Raw genomic sequence first — 25,106 nt, forward strand, 5'->3', positions numbered from 1 at the left:
TCGTTTCCCGGCTACTTGTACCCTCCTCTACCGCAACGCGTGCATCATGAGGATTATATCTCTGGTACGTAGGCCTGCCTTTTGTAATCTCGTCTTGGTCTCACTGTCCAACCCCGGCTTTCGCGTATGGCTGGTCCAGCGTGCATTGTTTCAACGAATATCTCGTCCGGTGTTCCATTGACAAAGTATCTCAGACAAGCTCGCGTTTTACAACCAGTTGTCTACTCGTAGATACTATACACTCGAGACAATCGGTGGATCGAGTTTCCAGACAAGTTTGAAGAACGAATGGAATACCGAAGGTGAAAGATACACGCGCGGTTAATACAATATTATTGTCACAGAGTGCTTAACACGCATAGTACACTAAGCTTTCGGTTTATTCGGTATTGTATAGGGTCACTCGAATGGATGATTTTTTAAATCATTCTACGGTGTATTTGAAGTAGTTCCTGCACGGCAGTGATGTTGGATTATTTTTTTGTAGAGTTATTTCTGTTGGAACATCGAAGTAGAATTGAGATTTTTTAAATCATTCTACGGTGTATTTGACGTACTTCCTGCACGGCAGTTGGATTATTTTTTTGTAGAATTATTCCTGTTGGAATATCGAAGTAGAATTGAATAGTGTATACTCGGGAAATGTTGTTAATCAATGGTGTTATTTTATGTAAAGTAACTTATGTATCGAGTATACTTTGTAAGTGTTACAATTTTGAAGAGATATAGCTTTTGAAACGGTGGTGAGAAAACGTTTGTATTGCTATACATTTAAATATCGCGCTTGAGGTGTTGGCACGTTCCTCGCCTGTTGGTGATTTCAATGCCAGGTCAGTGATAGCGCTGCCGGTTTCGAAGAGGCAGCTTTTGTCAAGAATTATGCAACCAAGTGTGATCGGAATACGTTCGACAGACTTTCGTGTTGTGTTTACAAATAACGTTAAGTAACGTACTCGGATTAAAGACGTAGTCTTCGTTATTCGTGTAGAAGGGAGATTAATTACAATTCGATACGAAACTGGCATTCGTGAATTTATTATTTTACGGTATTAATACTCGCATCGACAATAATTTAAGCGTTGTTACTTGTTACAATTCGTTGTGTAAATTATCGAGATGCTATTCGCTGTTTTTCCAAAGTATCGGAAACATTTTTGATTAATAATCTCATTTTTATAACGATCAAATTTTTCTTCGAACATCATCATTAAATTAACTACAAATTAGAGATTCGTATTCAATGATTGCAAATTATAAATTTATATTACTATACTCGTTATTGCTATACACTCCTTTAGACAATTCACGCAATACGTAAGTTGTGTAAAATATTTATTGAATGGAAAAAGGGTCTCTTCCCACAGTCGCTGCTGATATTCATGTAGCAGAGGATAATTTCCGTTACCACATATATGTATTCTTCGAACAATAATCCATTCAAACCCCCATGTACACAGTGTTCATTCTGTTGTACATGCGAACGTTCGAGTCACTCACAAAACAGACAAATATATTTTTATCGAACAAAATTTTTTTTAGAATCTACTTTCGATGCAATCCAAAATTAAAACGTGGCCTAAATTATGTCACTATTTTATCCATTTAGCATTTAATCCTATATTTCTGTATAATTGTTGTGTTAATTACAAAGGAAATCTACTACATTTAGAAAATTCGAAAGTATTCGCGTGGAAACGATGATGATCCAAAAATGAATTTAATTATTTATTAGTGAAAAAAGAGATTGGTCAATTTCCGTTTCATTTAAATATTCTCTGATGTGACTGTGGTTCGTTATGGATTAACAAGTACGTATATGGAGTAACGAAAGTGTTGCAATTTTGTGTCGCCTTTCGTGTCGACGCGTCGCCATTCATAGAAAATTAATCATAATTAACGAAAGCATTTTCTTTATACATTCAAAGAAGCATTCTCTCCTTTTTAATTCCTGTGGGAACTTTCATCCACTCTGGGTTTCACTTATGAACCTCTCGCGTGAGATCGAACAATTAATTGTGCGAAAACGTGTATAGAAACGCGAGTAAAACTTTAATTTCTCCGTTTTTCCTGTGCGACGATTATTAATACGAAAAGAAATACAAATCGTTTAAGTTCAATTTTTTTGTTTTTTTAATCCCTTGTTACGATTATTTTGGAGGAGGAAATATAGGAGGGGGGCATACCCAATCCGTATGAAATTAAATAACAATGAATTTTCTAGTTATTCGAACCATCGATGAATTATTTCCAGTTGCGAGTTCAATGACTCCTTGTTACGTAAAACAGTTGCACCGTAGCTATAGATTATACTATTTTATTTATACGAGGAACAATTTATTCTGTTAAATTTTCAATTATTTCCACCTTAAGTGATTCTTACGTCGTCTACGTATAAGATCAGAATTAATTTACAACGTTACAATTATTCTCATATTCTAATACATAATAATTTCCAGTAGTCTGCAATTGATTATTCTCTAGCTATTGCTGTGACTTGAGATCGTTATTGTATGTTTTTATCTCATACGATGTTGTTAGTAACGTCGTTAAAGAGAATACTGGATCTGATGAAAGATAGCAATCTGGTAAACTGGTAGATTTTATTATAGCAACTTTCACCAATTTCGTACGAGGCCTATTATTTCAAATAAGAAAAAAGTTTTTTATACTAATAAATCAGCATTCAATTTCATTGTCGTGGATTTCAGTTTCGATTTATTCAAATTATTGTACACAGACCTCGTAAATTACATTCTAGTTAATTTGTACATTATAAATATTACGAATTTGATCAATGAATGTATTACATTAAAGCAACATGTTTCAAATGTAAATATATTACAAAAAATTAATTAAAGAATCTGTTGTACGCATGGTTACAATTTCTTTTCCAAAGTCAAAAATTTGAAATTGCTTCAGAAGACGATACATTAAATCGTTTCAAAAGTAATATTGTAATTTAATATAATATAAAAACATGAACGATTAATTTTGCAAATTTCATATAATATTAAAAATTTTTTGTTAAATTTTTCGAACGTAAACTGTTTGCAGATATACGTGCCTTTTACACTTTGCACCTATTCTTTCTATCAAAATATAATGCACCATTGGGCTTACGGATCGATTTCTACAGTGAAAATCGATCGATACGCTTTTCACTTTCGTTTTACTCTCGACTGGTCGATCATAAATAACAGTAGATGTACGCAATCGAAACCGACCCGCCACCACAAGTTGATATGAATATTTCATACATGCTTCCTGCCTGTTTTTAGTATATTTAACAGTTTCGATCCTCGTTAAATCTACGTACAACGCATAAAACGTACAACATAAAATGTACAACGCATTATTTTCATAAGTAGTCTTCGATCTAAAAAAATATGCATTCCGTTTTAAAGGAACAATGAAAAAACTAATACAAAGCTGTCAAATCGTGACAACGAGTTCTTAGTAAAATGAACAGTATTCGTAATAATAAGTAACACGAACCTAATGCTCTTCAGAGTTCTGGATAATTTGTTCGAAGTGAAACTGTCGCTTTTCTATTCCACGATTATAAACAACTGACAGTGACTTTCCATCAAATAGCATGACAAAACATTCTATACAATTTCCACATACTTTTAATGGTACATGCACTTTTGACATTTAAAGGACTTTTACCATGTAAGATAACTCTCTGACAAAACTTTATACCGGTATCCTTATACATCTTTACATTCTTACTGGAACTATTATTCTTAATAACACGGTAACAGCAACAATTATTTGAACTCATAGTACGTAAAAGTTACAGAGCTAGGCATATAGCATTTTTATGGAAAGAAGAAATGTTCCCTGCGGTTTAAAACACTTACTGTAAACCCCTAACGACCGCTTTGTAGAGAAACTTGCAACATAATTTTGCGTTTGAAAATACTTTTACGCTAAACTAACGTTTCTATTTCTCTCCGTGAAACAACAAAATAATGGAAAACTTTAACAAATGAGTTTGCTCGTTAGCAACGCGTTAAATTGTCCTAAACATATGAACCCATACTACATTCTTTTACATAAATCCGTTAAACATGTATTTACAACCAAAAGAATTTCCAAGAATCTCTTCCAACTTCTTTTGGATTTAAATTTCAGATAAGATTCTCGATCGAAAAATTTCCCGACAAATCGTAAATTTACATTGTAAAATATACCGAGGAAGATCGTTACGTAATTTCATAAGTATACACCTATACGTAAACTATCAAATTGAATATAAAAATATCAATTTCAAAATTATCGTATACATCTCGACATTCGATCTATACTTACAAGTTCCCAATATGTCAATTATTTTCATTTCGTTCTCTTATTAACAAGGAGAAGAATATCTAAAAACCAAAATCGAACGTCCAATTGGATAAAAAGTATAAACGAATTGCATTCGATGGATCGATTCTTTGTAAACGATCGTCGATTGGTGAATGAAACGAAAAGATGTACACGAACCTACCTCACGATCGATAAAAATCAACGCGTCCGATCGAACGTTCGACGGAAACGTGCTCATGGTAGCAAACGATGCATCGTTGTTGAACGCGTCGTCACCGAGACCTAGATTCGGCTCATAGAAACCAATGGCGGAGAAACTGTCCGGCAGTAAATTGCGAAAGCGAGGCTAATACGTACTACTCGGGGGTAAATCTCGGTTGCTTTCTTCGAGTACGAACAGTCATCGAGCATCGACTCACACTCTCTAACGAACACACCGATACGTCTAGGCGTTGTCCGATCGGTCGTTGATTCGAGGATTTACGATCGTTTTTCTCGTTGCACAACAGGAAGAAAATCACCGGCGACGTATTAATGAAAATCAACGATCGAACGGAACGTGGCGGGTCAACATCGGCACGGTGATCGGCGTGGCGAAAATTTACGAAGAATTCACCAGGCCGTAATTAAATTAAACGGGAACGGCCATACACGTCCCGTGCCGATGGCAAATAGAACAAATCGGGAATGTTGAAACGCGAGTGGCTTTTAGGAAATCGGTGTAACCTGGAACGGTACGGTAACTGTTTCCAGTAAACGGTGTTTTAGCACGGACTTTCCCGTTTCTGCACGCCTTCGCAGGAACAGGCTCATTAGACAGTCGAGCCTTGGAAAGAAAAAAAAAGAAAAAAAAGAAAAGCGAGAGCGAAAATAGTACGGCGCAGGAAGCACCGCATTTGTTAAAAAGTATCGCACCGAGGCTCGCAACAACTCCAACAAGGTTCATTACAGCGCGGTATATTCATCAGGGATCCACGACGATAACAAATCCTTCTAATTAACAATCTAACGCGGACTTTCTCGGTCTTGCGTCTCGTCACGGGCCTTGGAATAATCTTTGCGGCTTAATTAGACGCTAAATGATGTATGTCCAGAAGCTTTCGTAATTTCGTTGGCAAAAGTCGCTCGAAACCATCGAATATCGAATTTGTCGAGGTTCGAGCAACTGGCGCGTGACTCGTTCTGGAAATCGTAACGATGTATCGATTCGTTTCTGGTGAACGCGAGAGGCCACGTTTCGGATGCTACGCGATGCATGATTTCCTGTCTGTCGCTATTGTCGACGATGTCTCTTCAGCCAAGTGGCGACAGTTTACTTTCAACACCTCGTTACACATTTTTTTCTGGTTTTTTTTTTCTTTCTTCTTCGCTCGTAGGAAGACACACGTCGCTGGCTACGAGCACCGGCTCTCGGTCGCGAGAAATTTTCAACGTGTCTGAGACGGTGAAATGTGAGAAACGAAATACAAAACGAAGTGTGGGAAACCGTGATGGAAACAGCGGGAGTGAAAATGCAAGGCAAGGGTTAAACGTGGTCACGCTTCGCTGATCCGCGGTACACTAATGCACAACGTGCTCGTACGCGCGGTATCTAATTTACTTATGCTTCCTTAATCCACCTTGGATAGAAACTTGTTTTCTTTTTCTTTTTTTCAATTATTCCCTTCTTGTATTTCTAGCCGACCGCGTGCCGGGGAATCGTGAAAACGACTCGAGCGATTATTACGCGATAACAGTTGCCGGTAACGATTACTTTCATCATCGATACCCGAGCGTTGGGCGACCTTCGTTTCTTTTTTCATCGCGAAACTTTTTCACTTAAAGTGTTTTCAATATTTTAACTACGATCGTATTGGATTCGTCCCCGATAATATTCTCGAGAAGGGACTTTACAAATTTCAACCAATAATCGAAAATGTACAAATTAGTATCGTTACTTCGGTAAATCCCCCAATGTAGACTCTCTATATTCTAAAGAATATTCCTATTGAGAAACATGCATCTAAGATTCTTTCAATCTAGATATTATAGTATACCTACACTTAGGTATACAGTTATTGCTCTTCCTTCGCTCAAACTTCCAATCATCGTGAACCTCTTCAAGGGTACCGACACGTACACGTGCGTTTAAATATTAAATTACTCGAAACATTCCATCGCGTGCACGACCACTTGTACAGACACGTTAAAACGAAGTTAAAACCAGCATATAACACAACGCTCGAAACATCCTCGCGAAATAGGTGTCGCGTATTACCATCAATTTGCATTGCAGTCTCTCCAATACGAAATCGTTCCTGAATAGCTCGAAACATCGTTTGTCGACCGACAAACGAATCGACTCGAGTGATTATTACATTCGTTAAACTAATTCCATTGTATAATATTCAAATGACAACGGGACGTCCATTGAACCGGGACCGTAACGAGAACCAGAACGATTAACAATGGCTGGTCGGGGGTTTTCAAATTCGCTGTCCGCTTTCCAACGGTCGTCGAACGATTGGAAAAAGCGAGCGCGAGAGTAACGACGAGTATGCTCATAAGACAAGGGCATAGAGGTCCTGCATACCAATGCTGAGCTCTCGACGCCCATACGAAATGAGTCACGTTCACTCTCGCTGCTCTACACGAAACCATATTTAGACTCTATACGCTTTTTCACCGTGCATTTGGCTGGGCCCTGCTTTTCTCAACGGGAACGTTTCGCTCTTTACACTTTCAAATATTTCCACCGACCTTACGCGGTGGAACAATCACCGCGTGCAGCATTCATAGCGCGAGCGCAGGCACGTTCCTCCAACCTTTCACATCTTTCTCGTTTCCGGCGGATACATATTGCCGGGAAACGGGACAACGCGTGTATCATCTTGCATCCTCCTTCGCGACGCAGACCGTACGTCGTGCGCGGATCTTGAGAAATACGCTTTGAATTATACACGTGTCGCTGACTGTGCAGCTTCTTCGACGGTTCCCTGCATCCGTTGCAACCACTCGTGCATTGACACATTGACTGCCATTTTGATAAAGGTTTCGTCAAAGTTTCCCCGAGAGCTAGGTTCTTTTATAGTTCCTTCGTGTTTTATATACCGAAACTTTAATTTATTGGACACAGTAAGTGGTTATTGTTGAAAGAAATTGGAAAGTTTTGATGTCGATGTAAATTGTTGGTCGATTCGAGTAATTCATTATGGTCTCACGACCTTCTCGATTTCACTTTTTCGATCATCTTCGATACGATATTGTTTACCAGACACTTGAGAACAATGTATAAAGGTGAAATAATTGGAAAGGAAAATACTGCAAATTTACATGTAATTGTAATTGTATATTTTTGAATAGTGTCTGTATGAGAATAAAAGTGGCTCTGTATAATAGTGAAGTCGATTGAAAAGAGTACGAAGAAGAATACTTATAGAAAAGGAAAAGTATGAAAAAGCACATTCGCAGAAATGTCAAGAAACGTCATTTTTTCGCAACTCGTTCTAAAAATATACTAAACGGACTATAAAAACGCGATGAAGTGTAAAATATATTTTTATAATCAGCACGTAGAAAGTTTGCGATGTATTGATACGTAAAGTTTCTTTCTATGAATAGTTTACAAAATAACAGGAAGCAAAATGACTAAAATCGTGCAATATTTAACGCTGTAATATCTTTTACGTAATACCATTATTTAGACCAGCTTGGCCAATCCATGATTGACATTTGAAAAGATTGAAATATTTTTCTAGACTGAAATATCCCAATAAATTGAGACTTGTACTATTCATTTTTATTTTAGTACGTTAAATCACGTTTACATTTACGTCATTTCGATCATAATATCACGAACATCTATTGAAAGTAAATCTTTCGTACGAAACCTTGAAACACGATCCTTGACTCGTGTAGGCCCGAGGCACTGCGCCACAGACATCGTAGTGGCATCAGAATGTTACTAAATTATGTTAACCGATTACTTATGATTTCATTATTATGTCTTTATATCAAATGATGCGCAGAGGTAACGTTGCAACAACCCGGAAGATTTTACTTAACACCACAACGCGATATTATTCCTTCGTATTGTAATTTCATTCGTCACTTTATTTGCATATATGACTCCTGAGCTATGATTCAGTGCATTCTGAATAGATGAGAAGAAACTTAGCAGCTAGTAATCAAACGTGCATACATTTCCTGTTCACACGCATAAGGATGTGAATTCTTTTCCAATTAATAAGTGCTCGATTTTGTATCGAAATAATGGTAATAATATAAATTCAATCGAAACGGTTACTTACAAATTGGATCTTAGTTCCTGATTCACGTTTAATTCTTTAAATATTTTCTTCCTTGAAATTTGATGTTTGAGGTATTGCTAACTTCCCTCGTTTCTGCCCAAATATATCCAATTATTAAGTTTATTCTCATTTACATCAAATTACTAGATAAAATTGTTATTGTATTTTCAGTAGTTTCAGCTGTTTATATACAGCTATTTGGTCGATATGAAAGTAAAATTTTCGAATAAGAAAAAGACTCTGCGCAGCTGTGCCTTTCATTAGAGTTCCAACACTCTTCGTACTTACGTGCATGCTCCACTTTGCCGTTAATAAACCTCGTAATTTAATGGTTTTCAGCTAATGTTACTTATGCGTCAATCGGTACGGGTTGCACCACGTTTAATAACGTCGAGACCCAACGAAAGGTCCATTCATTACATCGGGCAACTAATTAAAGTTTGCCGCCAAGTAAATTAATCTGAAACGAGTCATCGATCGTGCACAGCTTCCGCTACGGAAATACGAACGAGGAAAGTCTGCTCGAGACAGTTTAACTACTTCCTCTCTTGTAACGCGATATAATGAAACGCAAGGCTCTTTGGGCCGTATCTAGATCAGCTATGCGTTACGCGTACGCATAGGCTGTTGCAGTCGAGAATGCGATTCTGAAAATGTGACCAGTTACCGGCACACCGATTTTTCTCTCTAAATGCAACGGTTTACCTTCACCGTGAAAGTGATCGTTTGTTAGTATCGTACTCACCGCTACTCTCAACTTGCCGTTTGCAAACCGATGCGTGCAATTATTGCGATAACATCGATCCAAGGTATCTTCATCGCGAAAGAAGCGTCCACGATAGATTACTATCTTGTAACACCATGGTACGAAACTTAATTTTACAACTCGTATACACCGTGAAACGTCGATCGTACAGATTAGTTCAGCGAACAATCGATAAACATTATTTTACGATGCAAAGTATCGGGCAAATAATTTTAAACGGAATACTTTTCATACTCGCATTTCGATTTCCTGTTTAAATGATCTATGGTCGTGTTTTAATCTATTAAATCTATTTTGATCATTCATTTATCATTTTCTTTCTTTCTAATTTGAATAATTTAGAGATGACTAAACGGTTATTTTAAATATTATATATTGTTTGTTTAAATTTATTTGCACGGTAATTTACGTTCGTTATGCATTACAGTTCAATAATCGTGTTTGAAAAATCACGTATCGGTTCTGGAAATATTTACGAACATATTGTTGACTCTTTAATACAAAGTTGAACGAGAATAAATATTCTGTCGATTATATATTTACAACTTTCAAAAATGTAATTATACTAAATCTGAGAAAAGAAATTTTAAAACTTTAAACGAATAGTATAAGTTACTTCTATTTCATTCTTCTTGAAATACATATATTTGAAATGACAGAATAAGAAAGTATATAATATTTCGAACAACATTTTTCCTTCTCTCTTGCGATATATGCATAATGGTAACAAATTAAAGTAATTGTAACAAATAGGAACGGTGGTTCCAGCTACCGCCTTCTTTGAACAACAAACTTACTTTTACTTTCGAAAGAATAGTCCAGAGCGAGTCGATCACGCCGCGCTCCTTTTTTTCACCGTAAATACAATACTTGAAATCCATATGACACAATTACTCTGAGTCATTGTTCTTCCTGCAATACTTGCATAAAAAATTGCATACAAAAGTGAACGATACCTAAAAGACTCGAGATCCGAAACTTTCTCACGATTAAACACCTCTTGACCGTTACACCTAAGCAGCAATCGTTAGAAAATCAAGAACAAGATTTTTCGTTCCATAAAATAAGTAACTTCGTCAAAAATTCATCACAAGTATTTCGACTGAATGTCAGTCAAATATTCGCGTTCCTTGCGTCAGTTTCTCCTACAGTAAATAAAAACTGGAATTTTTAACCTTCTCCCAAAGGCACAGCCCACATTTCTCACAAATCGTGAGAATGCGTCTAATCGCGATATGAAAGTAAACGGGGCGTTTTTCTATTCTACGAGAAATACAACTTTATCGTACGTTCGTAGGGAGCATTTGGATCGAATCTCGGTCAAATGTCCAAATCCTCCTTCTAGATCGTTTTCAAGAAATGTAAATTGGAACTTCTACCCTTCACCGTAGGCATTGCCCGCATTTCTCTCTGACCGATGTTGCAAAATGTCTACCGTGAATTTAATTCCCTCGAGGGATTGCAACGATCTCTGCCGCTATTAATATCATTTTGTCCCGTTTCCTAGCCAACAAACGGTACCAACCGAGATTCCGTGAAAACGTGCAAACGTCTATCTACGACCAGGCGACCGGGTATAACGTTTACTTTCGTAGGTGTATTTTAAACCGAGACAGGTTTACGCGGTAGTACTGTTCTTCCTTTCTCTGGAAAGTCAGAGCTAGAGGGCTAGACAAGGCGTGGTAGACCGGAGCCGATTGCTTCCAACTGGATCGACCGAATGTATCCGTACCTCTCACTGTATGTGACTGGCATGCTCTAACGCTGATTACAGAGCCCTGCCTCGGCGTCACGATTTTCCAGACCAGATGGAGAGTCATTAGACTGTACACGCTTTCAGTGGGCCTGGCTATCGGAGCCAGACTGCTCCACTCTCGAGAATAATGACGCAGTTGCGAGCTCTTCTGATACCCTACGACTTTAATCGAGCTTCGTCGATGATTGGCTGGATAATAAGCGACGAAAAAAAAGTGGATCCTACTTGGCTACCCGGTTTCCTACCTCGTGGATTTAATGCTCTCGATTATCCCTCGTTTTGCAACGAAAGTTTACCTGAATCGTTCGATCGACGATAACGTGTCGGGATTTTTCAAATTTCGTTACATTCTCAAGCTATTCGACCGTGAACGCTATTTGCTTAGTAGAGTGGCAGTATAAAGCTTCTTTTGCATACATTTTTCTTTCTACGACCTTTGCGCCAGTTATCGCTGAGATTCCTTTCTTTCCGAATGCAAAAAGTGTCCTGAATCAAGCGAAGCGCGAAACGAAGCATGAACTCGTAGCGATCGTTCGATATCAAACGGATCGATGATTCCTTCGGCAGTTAAACGGCACTTTTCGATCGATCGTGGAGATCCTTCATTCCTGCTGATTTATTTGTGCGTCATTCGCGAGAAGAAATACATCTATCGAATTTTATTAAATCTACTAGTTTCGAATCAGGTTCCCTCCATCTTATTGTTCTCCATTTTTGCACTATTGTTCCACTTAAATGGAAATAATAATGGCAAATACAGCTGTTTTCGCACGTGAAATATAGACCCTTGGACTATTTGACGTTAAAAGGGTCGGTAAAAGTTGCTCGTGTTTCGAAACAGATTTTCACGCGTTTGCTTGAGAACTTTACCTGTACTTTGTATTCATTTGTATTTTGTTTTTTCCTTCTAGAACTTTTTTATCATCGACCCAGGGAGATTCGTACGATAGCTGTCCGGATCTTTTAAACACGACCTTCGAACTACTCCCTGACACATTGTTACGAAAGCTTTGTTCGTTGTGTGATCACGGTGTTTCGTCAGCGACGAACACGTTATCCGGGTCTAACTGAGCGATGAAAAAAAAAAATGGCCGCATTTTATCACGGGTCGCCTGGAAATTAATCGGTGCACGATCGAGGGAACATGATGCATACCGTATCGTTCGAAAGTTCCGTAACGACGTACCTCCCTGTCTCAAGGACGTACCGTGTGCCAAAGGCGTCTCGAATATTCCGACGACCGCGCGTTCGCCACCGATCGAACCGACGACGCCGATGTTATCGTTTCAGACACACAATCTGATTCCGTTCGAAGGCTTCGCGAAACGATACGATCGCGGCGACTTCGCGATGGTATTCCGCAGGACCAGTTCTCGTTCATCGATACGAAGCCAAGCGGTTTGATTCGGTGACGAAACTGTTTACGACGACGTTTACCTAGCGAGGGATACGGTCGACTCTTATTCGTTTCGTTCGTCCATTTTATTCAATACTATCTCGAGAAATATGACGATACTCAAATACGTATCGCACTACACGGAAATCCAAATAGCATTTGCGAATTTTTATGTATTATAGCATATATTATACAGCAGAAAATTTTATATATTCAATTTAGGAATCAAGGTAGTGAGAGAATATCAGTTTTGGTTGTATTTTTATGGATCAATTTTGCACGATTGGAAATTTGTTTAATAATTGTTCTTGTGAAACGATAATTTAGAAAGTGTATACCTTTCTTTGGCTAAAGGTATTTCGAAACTTCACTGTATTGTAATATATATTACGATATTGTAGTCGTTATGTTTACATTCAGTAACGTAAGTCACCAAACAATACTGAGTGCTCGTTATGATATAGAAGGGTGCAAATTGAGAAAGTTTTTGGTATCGGTTTCTATTACACGAGAATTTTTAATTTATTTCTATAAATTCTATTGAAACACACTTTGAACTTAGAATGTGAATATCTACAAAACTTATACTTATACTTTAGTTTTCATGATTTATAAATTCACACGTAAGAAAGTTAACAGGTCTTACAATATCTTGCAAAGATAGAAGAAGGAGTATTAATGAATTTTGCTAACTATATTGTATTACATTACCATGAAAAGATTGTATTACGAAACTATCGGCAGCGTTTAAATACGTACACTCATTTCTTTTCCTGAAATTTCACGTCCTTGTAACAAGTTTCTAGTTATATAGACTATTTTAGAATGTATGAACATACTGCTGAAAATACTGACAGCACCACCTGCTCAAACGATACTATATCTCAATGAAATCTCTGATACTTTGACATTTTCAACGTGCTACGAGTTAAACGTTCGATAAAATTTATCACCCTATTGAATTACACAATATTACTTTCGTCTTTGATACATCGTTCATTCTTCTACATTGTCCAACTAAACGATCAATTCGTTGAATGTATTTCTAGTAACGTATTAATCATTCTTTCCTAATCTGAATTCAACCTATATATTATTACATCAATTACACGTACACATCACATTAATAATATATTTCACGTGCAAAGTGTAGCTCTCAAACGAACGAAAAAAAAGATCAAGCATAATAGCAAGCGAAGGAACTGCCTCCTTGTATTTAATAAACGTAATCTTTCCGGTATGCGCGTGCAACGAAGATAGTAATTAAATCGTCGTCGCTCTGTAGGCTCTCCAAAGGCGTGTAGCACGCTTTTATGCAAGAATTTTCTCTCGTTGATTCTGCGCCGGTTCTACATACCGCAGCATACCAAAACAAGACACAGCGTAATTGTATACGCCGATACGTTGCTGTGTAATAGAAACTCATTAGAATCGCGTAGACACGAAGAATCTGTGCTACATGTTTAATAATATTTTCACGCTTTGAGCGTGGAAAAATGATCAGCTTTTTCCGTGACTTCTCGTTTCACTCGAGAACGTTCGAACGTTGAACGAAAAAGAGTTCGCGTCGAAAATATCGAGGAAATGAACGATGGAAATGTGTGGAACGACAAAGAAAGAGTACACATTGAGAGAGAGAAAGGAAGTTAGCACAAACGAAAGAATAAAATACACAGACGGAGGAACCAAATGGAAGAAAAGGAACCGAAGTTGCGCGACAATTACAAGTAACGGAAACCCTGTTATTGGTGCCACAGAGCCTGCATAACCATTGAAAGTGATAGTTGAAATGACAGTTTCCTGTAAGTCGACGAACGTGCGGCAGTTTTATCGAAGGAATTCAGTTCATAGAAGTATGGTTTATATAATAATTCTCGTGACAAGCAGAATTCTATTCGCTGTGGAAACAAAATGCACTTCAACGGCAACGTGTTCCGTGTTGTCGAATTGGTGTACTCTTTTCGGAATTTGAGCAGATCTAGTTAACATTCGAGACCAATTTCTACAATCTCGAAAATAATATTGGGAATTTGCAACAGTGTATTATAAACAAGAGCGTTAGATAGAAAATTATTATGTATTTGAATCGTGATTTGAACAGTTTCTTGTTTGCCAGACGGGTCACTTTAGATATTAACTAGTAGTTGAACAGTGGTATAACCGGTAATACTGATATGTACTCTGAGCTCTAAGCATTGTGTTCAGGTATCGAACAAATATCGATAAAGTACCGGTGACAACTTCTATCGATATCTGTTTAGTACCTGAACACAATACTTGGGAGTTGTTACGTACCAGCATTAATGAGTACGCCATTGTTGTTGCTGATATTAAAAAAGTATGCTTGCTAATATTTCTTGCAGTGTCGAGGCAATTCATACTATGATGAGTATCATCAGAATCATTCGATTTAACTAGTCTATTATACGAGTTTTCAATTATTCAAATAACGAAAATCGTTTAATTTTTGGAAATCCATTCCTCAATTTTGAATCAATTCTTTTTCTGGATTATGGAAAATTATTTTCTTGAATAGTTGATGAATATCGACTATGGACCACGAATGGTCTTTTAAACATCCTATTAAACAACTTATTCTTAATATTATACATATAATTAATTATAAATTCCATGTACTAAGCACTGCTCAGAAAAAGGTCCACGAGACGTTACAGAGACTTGCTTTGCATTATCTCACTCGTTCTCGATACATCTCATTTACTTTCTTCGTTACAAGATCCAATTAGTATGCATTACCACTTTAGCCAATAATGCGCTACAGCCGAGATGCGTGTAAAACGAGTTGCATTCCTTGCACTCTAACAAATTAGACTATTCTTTCCACAAGACTTGTCAACCGTACACGATACAAAAACACAAATGCAATTATATTCATTCATATACACGTGGTTTGTCGACTGCTACCAAAAGAAACTAATAACTTAATTTCTCTTGATAAAAACACTATCGATTAATTTCTTAAAACTATTCACCGACTAGTTCTATTTTCGTTCAACCAGTTTTGTCAAAGAAAATTATCTTGGAATTCCTCCACTCTAAAACCTACATGCACTTACACGCACAACTCTACATGTGCACTTACTAAACGTCCTTAGACATCCAATTACCCAAGCACCGAAAGTTTCATAAATTAAAATACAAATAAATAAACGAACACGCGCGTTCCACTGTACGTGTAATAGAAATTTCTAAACCTTATCGCCACAAAATTACGTGTCTCGACGAGTCTCGAATCGTTCCTTCGAAGCATTCCTCCGAGCGGTTCGATACAAGAGTAACAATTTCAAATGCAAATGTATCGATTGTATCGAAACGTGTCCCCGTCCCATCGGTATCCGCGACAACACAAGAGGCTATTGTACGAGAGGTCGCGAACTTCTCGAACGTTCCTCATAAGTTCCGTCAGCGGTAAATAACTGTAGAAGTTTAACCCTTTGCGAACAGGACGGTTCAAAGTGAACCGTACGTGGTGCCGAGCTCCTGCCGCGATAGTCATTTAAAATTGCCAGCGCATATTTCTGCTTAACCTCGGCCATCGACTTGCATTTAGGTGGGACACATATGTGCGTTTCTCGGCTCTATCGACTGTTTTCGTCAAACGCATATATGCGGCACTGGTCCGCAAAGGGTTAACGCGGATCGGTGTTCGATAATTCGCGTGCCGTGAACGATAGTTAAAAGTGACAGTCGGAGGGTTCCCTGTGACTCGTCGCCAGGCGTGGTGGTGCGCGGCTGTCTTTTTGTGCGAGCACTTGCTCTCGTCTCGGTTCAAGGAGATCCAGAAACGATGGCGTGGCAGCGTGGCGAACCAACGCCGAGCTACGACGCTCTGAATCTGAATCTCTCACGGTAACCACGCCGCTATAATCCTGCCTCGCCCCGTATTCGGGTCAACCGAGTAGTAGAAATTACGTAACACGTGTGCGCCGGGGCGGTTCCCACCGAGTCGCTCTACCGGAAGTCGGGGCCGCGTCTTGTCGTAAGGACATACGGTCAGCAACGACGGGTATGGGAAATCTCGCTCATAATAGGAAAACCTACCAAGGATGAATCAACTACGGGGAAAAGTATTACAAGGGAACTCGAACGGTATTGGCAGACGATATGGAAATGAGTGCGGACACGCGCATCTATAGATGCTAGAGGACAGGAGAAAATTGCAGAATTAATTTTCTTGGGAAGGTTGCTTACTGTAATTTCTGGCTTCGACTATGTATTTTAACAGTTTTCTTGCGAAAAGGAATAATTATTCGGGTACCTCTCGTCGTGTACTTCTTTCGTATCTTTTATAACTTGTGTTATTGGTGTTATTCGGTTTTAGAACTCTGTGTTTGTTTTCTTCTGGCAGTGAAATTGCAAATACTGGGTTTAGATTGTTGAAAAGTGGATTTAATTGCGATTGAGAATATTTAGTGTAAAGTAATTGGTAAAGTTTGATAGACAGAATAATTGAGTACGTAGTGAATGCAATCAAATCGATTAAGAAATATTGAAGGATATATTTATATTTGGTTTTGCAAATAATACTTGAGTTTTCGATATACGTTTGCGATTTCTTTTGCTATATATCGGTATATTTACAAACATTACATTTTTCTAACTATCTCACAAAATTTTGCGTTGTTACATTATTTTGCTTAAAAATATAAATTTTTACATTGATTCTATTTTAGTGTATATTGTATTTTGGTCGATTTCCAATTTAGGTAACTGTACACAAATTTGAAGCACCTTTATAGATTTCTTTCGTTTCTTAATGTATGTAAAAAAGTTTTAACAAATTTCATACTGTTTGTCTACAAATATATCAACACATCCATTTGTTACACGAAAATTTCATGAATTTATAGAACATCAAACGTTTCGATATCAGGATAGAAATCATTTTCGCGTTGTAAATATCCGACTTTGTAGAATCTCAGCGAATGAAGTTGATTGCAAAACACATCCTATTTTAAATGTTCACTGTCTGTATGGATACATTCATCATATTTTTAACCTCACGTTTACGTCGAACAACATGATTTAGAAATCATAACTCAGTTCCTTGAATTTCAGTGTTTGCACGCAGTAAATCGAAACAATTCACGGTTTTACAGAAACAATTTCTCACGAAGCTCTGTGAATTAATGTCATCGGAAGTTGTATCACTTTCGATTTCCAATACCATTGTAACAAAATTATTGCTCTACACCCACCTAGTTATTACTTTACGCACCTTTACCCACGTAAAGGTAAACAAAACTGTTTCGTATTCTATCGGGTTGTTCGCAAAGTAATTTCCTTCTTTTTGGTGAAAATGAAACACGATTTTTTTAAAATGCATGAACATTTTATTAAATTATATATTGTCCATTTCGAAAAACGAAATGACTTTCCGAACAACCCAATATTATATTATTTACCCGATCAACGCAACAGTAAAGGACCAAATGCTGTCAGTTTCACGAGAACCGATGAAAAATTTAACATTGACACTGCTCTAAATGTAACGCTCGTAACGCGGTACTCGATTCCGCTGCTTTGAATAATAAAACAATATTCGAACACCTTTCTTCGTACCGAAACAGATTGCATCGGGTGCCAGTAAATCCGTGTATCGCAACGTTTCACCAACATCGCACTTTCCTTCCTTGCTCTACCTGGCTCATGGTGTTCATTTGAACGGTTTGCAACATTAGGCCTGGTTCGAGCGAGCGATAAGGAATTTTGCCGCGCATACCATTCGCGCGTACTCGAGTTCACCGATCCGCGAAACTCGCTCTCTCCTCGCCATCTTCTGTTTCCTATTGAGTATAAACCGTACACCGATGCAGATCCGGTTTCGTACCTGGAAACTAGAATAACGGACTGGTCTGCCAACATTCTATCGCTAATCCGGCAATTTGGATTACGGCGCGTGTGACGTGATAAAGGTGGTTCCCTCTTCGAACACGAAACACCGTCGCATATTGGTAATTTCGAACGTCCAACGTTCAACGACTGTTACTACTTGTTTTCTAAACCGCTTCCGAATTCGTGCGGCGAGAAAAAAAAAAACAGAAAATATCTCCTAAACCATTTCTCATCGTTACACGTGTACGTGCAATTAGAAGCCGTGCACCGACGACGATTATACAAATAGATTTATGGCACGACACCGGTAATAAGGAGAAGTGCCGTTACGTGTGTTCTTTTAACGATAATTATTGAAATTACGACAAACTGGAACGAAGCTTACGTTCGAGGATATGAAAGTTAATTTCGTAGCCAGTTCCGAATGAAAATAAGAATCGAAGAGTAATTCGTGAAGTGTCAAGTGACCACGAATGCTTTATGGTATTGCTAGTGGTTGATACGTTTGGCAAGAATTACAAATTTTCAATATACCGAAGTGAAAAATATTACAAACAAAACGAACTCGTATTCTACGGTTGTTGCGTGTTTTGATCCCGATTGCGGTCGAAATAATTGAATAATTCTACCAACGTACCAAATTGTGACAATATAATTCCTGTTCGCAGGTAATCCCAGCATGCCTCGTGCTGCTAATCGAAGCAAAGCGAGCGGAGCTTCGGCCACGTATATCAGAACCGCAAGTGTATTACGAAGAAGAAGACAGTCAAGCAGCTGAAGACGATTTCAATCCAGCAGTCTTCCAACCGCGTACCCGTGCCCTTCCTTCGCCCCGTTCGAAGGACGCCCTGCACCCATCCAAACCGCCACCAGTACAAACGATACGCAATTACAACAAGGTAAACGACGATGGATCTTTCACATTCGGTTACGAGGCAGCAGACGGCTCGTTTAAGGAGGAAACCCGTGGAACTGATTGCGTGGTCCGTGGTAAATACGGCTACATCGATCCAGACGGTAACAAAAGGGAATTCACGTACGTGTCCGGGAATCCTTGCGACCCGAACGCACCGAAAGACGACGAAGAGGATCTCGCGGAGAAACAAGAAGATGACGATCTGAACGGACCGGCCAATTATCCAGCGGTAAGGCCAGTACCGAGACCTCTGCCAGTGAGACCGACTTATCAACAACCTACCACTCGAGCACCTACGACGATCTTTCAAACGCAGTATCAACTGGACGACGATGCCAGTCAAGAATTGGGCGAAGAAGACCTGGCGAAACCGTTGCAATTGAGACCAGGCGCGTACAGAACACCTCAACAGCCCTACGTTCAATCGACACCGTCCACAGCTCTCTACGAGCCATCGCCCACCGCTAGTCCTGCTCTCTACAGATTAGCCTCGTCGACGAGCCAGTATCAGAGCACTGCGTCACCGCTTCTTCGTTCCCAACCCACGGTCGCTTCCACGGCCTATCAGGCACTCGAAACGACCACACGTCGTCCAGTAGCGCGTCACCCGAAGCCTCAATCGGTCGCAATCACCCCCCGACCCCACGTTGCCCAAGTAGCTGCGCAGTACGTATCCCCTAGTAGCACCGAGCGTCCAGCGTTAGGTTACACCCGTCCCTCGGCAGCCACCGTATCGCCCAATCTACGCACGACCACGTTAGCTAGCGCATCTCACCTTGACTTTGCCGCCGAGCTCGAGCGTTACGTGAACACCGTTGGCGTGCCCGCCGGTCCCAGGCCCGTGCAACCATCGTCCCAGCCATCGAAGGCTAAATTAGCCACCCAAGGTTCGATCGCAGCCAGCGACCCCATCTACCAGTCGGAGCTGGTGTACGATCCCTCTACCGGTCAGTACAATACCCAACTTTATCAGACATTACCCCAAACCGTGGGTGACTTCACCCTAAGTCACAAACTCCAACCGTTCGTAGCCCAGCCCCAGTCCTATCTTGGACTACAGCAGCTCCAGCAGCTTCAGCCCCAGCAGCCCCAGCAGTCCCAGCGTCAGTCCACGCTTTATAAACAATCGGTTGCCCAGTCGGTCCAATCTGCCCCCGCTCCTGCTGTCAGCCAATCACAGGAAGTGTTGTACAGGAAACAGCAGGCTCAACTGTTGCAACAGTCGCAGCAGTTGTACGCTCAGCAACAACGACGCCAGCAGCAACAACAGCAGCAGCAGCAGCAGCAACAGCAACCCCAACCGGCACAGTCGCAGAGGTTTCAGCTGCTCGAGTCCCAGACGCAACCTCAATCCTTCTACTACGTTGCACCTGCAAGGTCTTCCAATGCCGCCGGCGCACCACTTTCCGTAGGTCAGATCGATCACTATCTTCGAGCTAGCGCCGCTGGTTACTGATCCAATTCGAATCGTGAGTCTTTATCTCGACCTACGAAATTTAGAGGGAAAACCTACAACGTTTTTGTATTGCTCGATGCCAGGCCTTTTGCGGCACTTCACCGGCGAGATGGTGCTATCAGCGGGCCTGGTGCGCGCGTGTTCAGAATTTAATCAACCGTGTTGAAGGTTTCGTTGGTGACCTTATCCAACAGTTATCGAAACGTTTCACAAGATGTCCGTTTCATTCTATTTCTATGAATTACCAATTGTTCGAGTTATTCGTTGTTAACACAGCCTCGATAATTTAACAAATTCAACGAAACGTTTCTTGGTACTTTTCGCATGGTTTTCGTACGCGATGTAATTATACGATATTTCGGATACATATCGTGCAGTATGTTTCATACACTTTAGACTCGGAACAAAACATACACGAAGAATTGAAGGATTAAATATATTTCGTTCGACAATTACTTTTACTCCGATCGATGCATAATTTTGAACCGAAAATTGAATTCGGACGCATTGCCACATTCTCCGAGATAACGATATGTAATTACATCGTGCATACGTGTTTGATTTTGTATGCATTATACGTGAATGAATTATAACGTTCAGTACGCAAAGAATGAGCTAACATCACGAGCCCGATGCATCGGCGTTAAAATATTTGTCACGTTGCAAATATCCACGGTAAAATTGCATAAATATAACGATGTTGACAATATCGACCAAAGTACGTAAAAGATCGGTACTACTCGTACGTTACTTCTGGGATGTCATTAAGGACTGAAATAATTTAACATTCAGGGTGAGTTAAATTTCTGTCGCAAAATTTGCAAAACATGTTGCATCAAACGTGAGTCCTGAAACCATTCATTCTAAAGATACAAACCACTTTTTATTGAAGCGTCATTTCATATCAAATTTTCAAAGTGAACTTCTTCGGTAGCCACACCGAATTGTAATTCTCAAATATTTTGCACCACAATTTACACTGTTCATATTACGTCACGCCATATGTAACAATAATAACTTTATTTCACACCTGGTTTCCACCTCGTGTAAACACGAGGTTCAACATCACTGCTCATTAAGTCAAACCTAAAAAAGTTCTTTCAGAATTACTCAACTTCCTATATGAATTTCAAAGCATGGTATAATCCATGTCATTATTTAAAGCGACTGTGTCAATATCAGAATCAATATTTATTAGAACATTTCTTCCCAAATCCCACCTATAAAATACCCCCGCTCTCAAAACTTCGTAACAGTCTTATTATTGTATCTACATTCGCATAAAATATGTTCTCGTGAAAGTATCGCTTTCTAATTTCGAGTATCGCGATACGTGTTTCTTTCGTGACGTAATTTTTTCAACCCTTTGACAATCTATCGTCACGATCGCGAATCTTTGCGATGACGTCGATATTAGTGGCATTAATTTCTGGAGCAGTTTTTAGAGTATCTTTCCATTGTTTACCTAGAGAATGATTAACGTTAGAGAGTGAAAGTCAATGACCTGACGCAATACTCGTGCACACGAGATATATTACCATGGCAATTTCTCAGCGCGTCGATCTACGCGGTAACATGCTACACAACACAGATTCCGCATCATGACCAGAATATTCATCGTGTACACGCGAACTTTTCAAACACGCCACCGACCCACGTACCGTCTGATTTCGTTACAAAACATCGATCCGTAGGATCGAACCGTATAAACATTCGCTGTCGTAACGATCGTGCGACGTTCAATCGCTCAGGATAACGTTTCCCAGAAGCACGTCGCTGGAAAATCAAATCGAGGTGTAACTCACGGGCGTGATGCGTCAATCTGAACCTAAGCAACTTATTTCAGTATTTTAGGTACTCAGATTAACATTTAACGTGTCGTTATTCCCGTTTCGTGAAGGTACTTCGTAGAAATTTACGGAACGACTACATCACGTTCAATTTCACGGACGCTGACTTTCAAAGAGAATTTCACGAAATATTTCACTCGTTAACGTTCCATCGTGGTCGGTGTACTTTGATCGAATCGAAAACTCGAGTTTTCATTTTCAAGATTACTTGAAATTCAACCACTCGCTCGATTCTCGCGCAATTCGATATACTATACCAAACGAGGCTCCTTATCTGGGAAGAAAATCGACGTCGTTTTGCAACCGTTAAACCGTGCAAGCTCGCCTAAACTGAGATCAGTCTGGAAACGTTTAAAGGGAAGTGACTGTACTTTCATTGGCGTGGTCTGGGCGCATAAAGACATTCTATTCAAGTCCGACGAACTTTCTATTTGCATTCCCTGTCGCAAGTGTGAGAATCGATTCGAACCTAATGCGTCCTACGAGTCGGATTCTGTGGAAAGCTACGTGCTCGCGTACACGTGTCCATGGAAATCCGCGCGGTGATCGGGGATCGAGAGGCGTGGACCCGCGCGATCACGAGGAAAGATTTCACACGCACCGAAAGGTCCGCCGCCATTAGAGGCCACTTTTACGAATGCTTTCTCCTATACGCGGTACAGATTATTGTCAAGATCGTTGTATTTATCGTGTCTATTTATTAACGGTGAGCTTGAACCCCCTAGGTGAGTAAATTCAACGACAAAAGTCGCGAGTACGAGGCAGAGATGTTCGGGAAAAATGGGTATACGCGTAATTGCGAATCGAGTGATCAACGATTACGTAACGACGTACTTAATAGCTTCTCGTCGATGGTACCGTACAGAAGTGACGATACGCACTTCTCTACTCACATTGTAAATATTTTTTCGTTAGCATTAATATTATAGCAGCGCTACCCTAGCGATTTATACGTTCAGTACTATGTCGGTAACGAAAACGTTTCTTACGTTTATAGTTGTTTTTTTTTTTTTTTTTTTTTTTGTATTATTTGTAAACGTGATCGAAGAAAGATATTCTGTAATGATACCTTTCGTTGTTTATTTCCCTTCCGAAACCTGGACGAATAACTCCCGCGTTAGGCTTCGTGATTTCTGGTGTACAGGAAGGAAAGTAAAAGCGCTCAGGAGAATCGTAAGTATAACAAAAATGTTTACAACTTCCGCGGTTTTTCGTCCGCGTACACGGCCAATTGCGTGACTTTCATCGCATTTTACAATTCAATTGTGCGTTGATTAATTGACAATGGAATTTTTGCACACTTAATAACGTATTCCGAACTTCCGCTTCCTGACAGCTCCAATAAAACGGTTTTACGTTAATTCACGAATATTATACAACGTTCCATGTAATTTGACTTTTTGTTTCTGTTCTTGTATTATAAAGTGGACTTGTGTCGAAAGTCGATTTTCTTTTTCGCTGGTTTTCTGAAAGTTGATATGCAAATACGTCGCGAATTTTATACATTAGTACGTATTCGAAACAGGTATCAGCTTGTTTATAATATTTCTAGCCTTTTCAAAATTTAATAAAATTAGGACGATGGAAAACTTTTCTGTAAAACGTCGTCTTTTTAGTTTCTATTTTTATTTACTTTTTCAGACATTTCTTATCTAACAAAACTGTGAGAAAAACATCTAATATATCAAAGGTAGGTACACGGAAAATCTTCGATAGCCTTTTCTTGTTACATTTGCGAGTATCACCTCGAAAATAAGCATCTAGAGCAAAGTAGTTAAATTATCGAGAAAAGGAATGAAGTTACTCGCGCAATTCGCAAATGAGTGATTCCCGCAAACGGACATTAACGAGTTCACTCTTGACAGCACGCTATTTTCTGTTCGTGTTTTACAGTAGTTAAACACACGCGGAAGGCGTTTCCGTAAAAAGAAATTAGAAAAGTAAGGAAACCAGCGTCCCTGATGTGCAAGCGTCATTACATCACCAGAGATCTGTGTTATCCAATTGCTACGTTTTCACTGATTTGTTCATAAAGAGCGTACTATATGTTAGTGCTTCGTCCGATTCAGGTCGGTCCATAAACGGGAATTACGTTCGAAATTGAAAATCTTGAAAGGTGCGATGCAAACAACAGGTTCTGATTGATTTAAGTGTCATAAATTTAATAACATATATGAATAATGAGAATACCTGAAATATTTTTCTTGAAATAATAAAAAACGTTTCCGACTTGGTGTGTATTTCAAAATTAATAAGAAACTTGGATTTATATCTATTTTTCTTAATAAATTCACAGTGAATTCACATCTAAAGTACTTTTCCTGTAGGAATAAAGTAATTAAAATAGAGGCAGATTAATACTGATTAATTTTAAATAAAAACGTTCCTTGTCATTTTTTAAGTAAGTACGCTTACTGATAAGTATCTTTATGTAGCAGGCAAACGAAGACGGATACGAAGAATTAAACAATAATCAGGAAACAGTAATTGAATCGAAGCGGATGTAT

At 39.2% G+C, this 25,106-nt stretch overlaps 1 protein-coding gene across 2 annotated transcripts; it reads left to right on the forward strand.

Moving 5' to 3' along the window:
* LOC143148915 (uncharacterized) lies at positions 1–23,665 on the forward strand. 2 transcript variants are annotated; one of them, XM_076315735.1, is made up of 3 exons: positions 1–64; positions 19,046–20,240; positions 20,325–23,665. In XM_076315735.1, the coding sequence occupies exons 1-3, from the start codon at positions 47–49 to the stop codon at positions 20,747–20,749; spliced, it is 1,638 nt and encodes a 545-aa protein (XP_076171850.1). In that variant the 5' UTR covers positions 1–46; the 3' UTR covers positions 20,750–23,665. The 2 variants fall into 2 exon arrangements, with proteins under 2 accessions (XP_076171850.1, XP_076171849.1); XM_076315734.1 differs by having other exon boundaries at positions 19,046–23,665.
* Positions 23,666–25,106: the final 1,441 nt, after the last annotated feature.

Source organism: Ptiloglossa arizonensis, chromosome 7 (genome assembly GCF_051014685.1).
Source record: "Ptiloglossa arizonensis isolate GNS036 chromosome 7, iyPtiAriz1_principal, whole genome shotgun sequence".
NCBI classification, from domain to species: domain Eukaryota; kingdom Metazoa; phylum Arthropoda; class Insecta; order Hymenoptera; family Colletidae; genus Ptiloglossa; species Ptiloglossa arizonensis.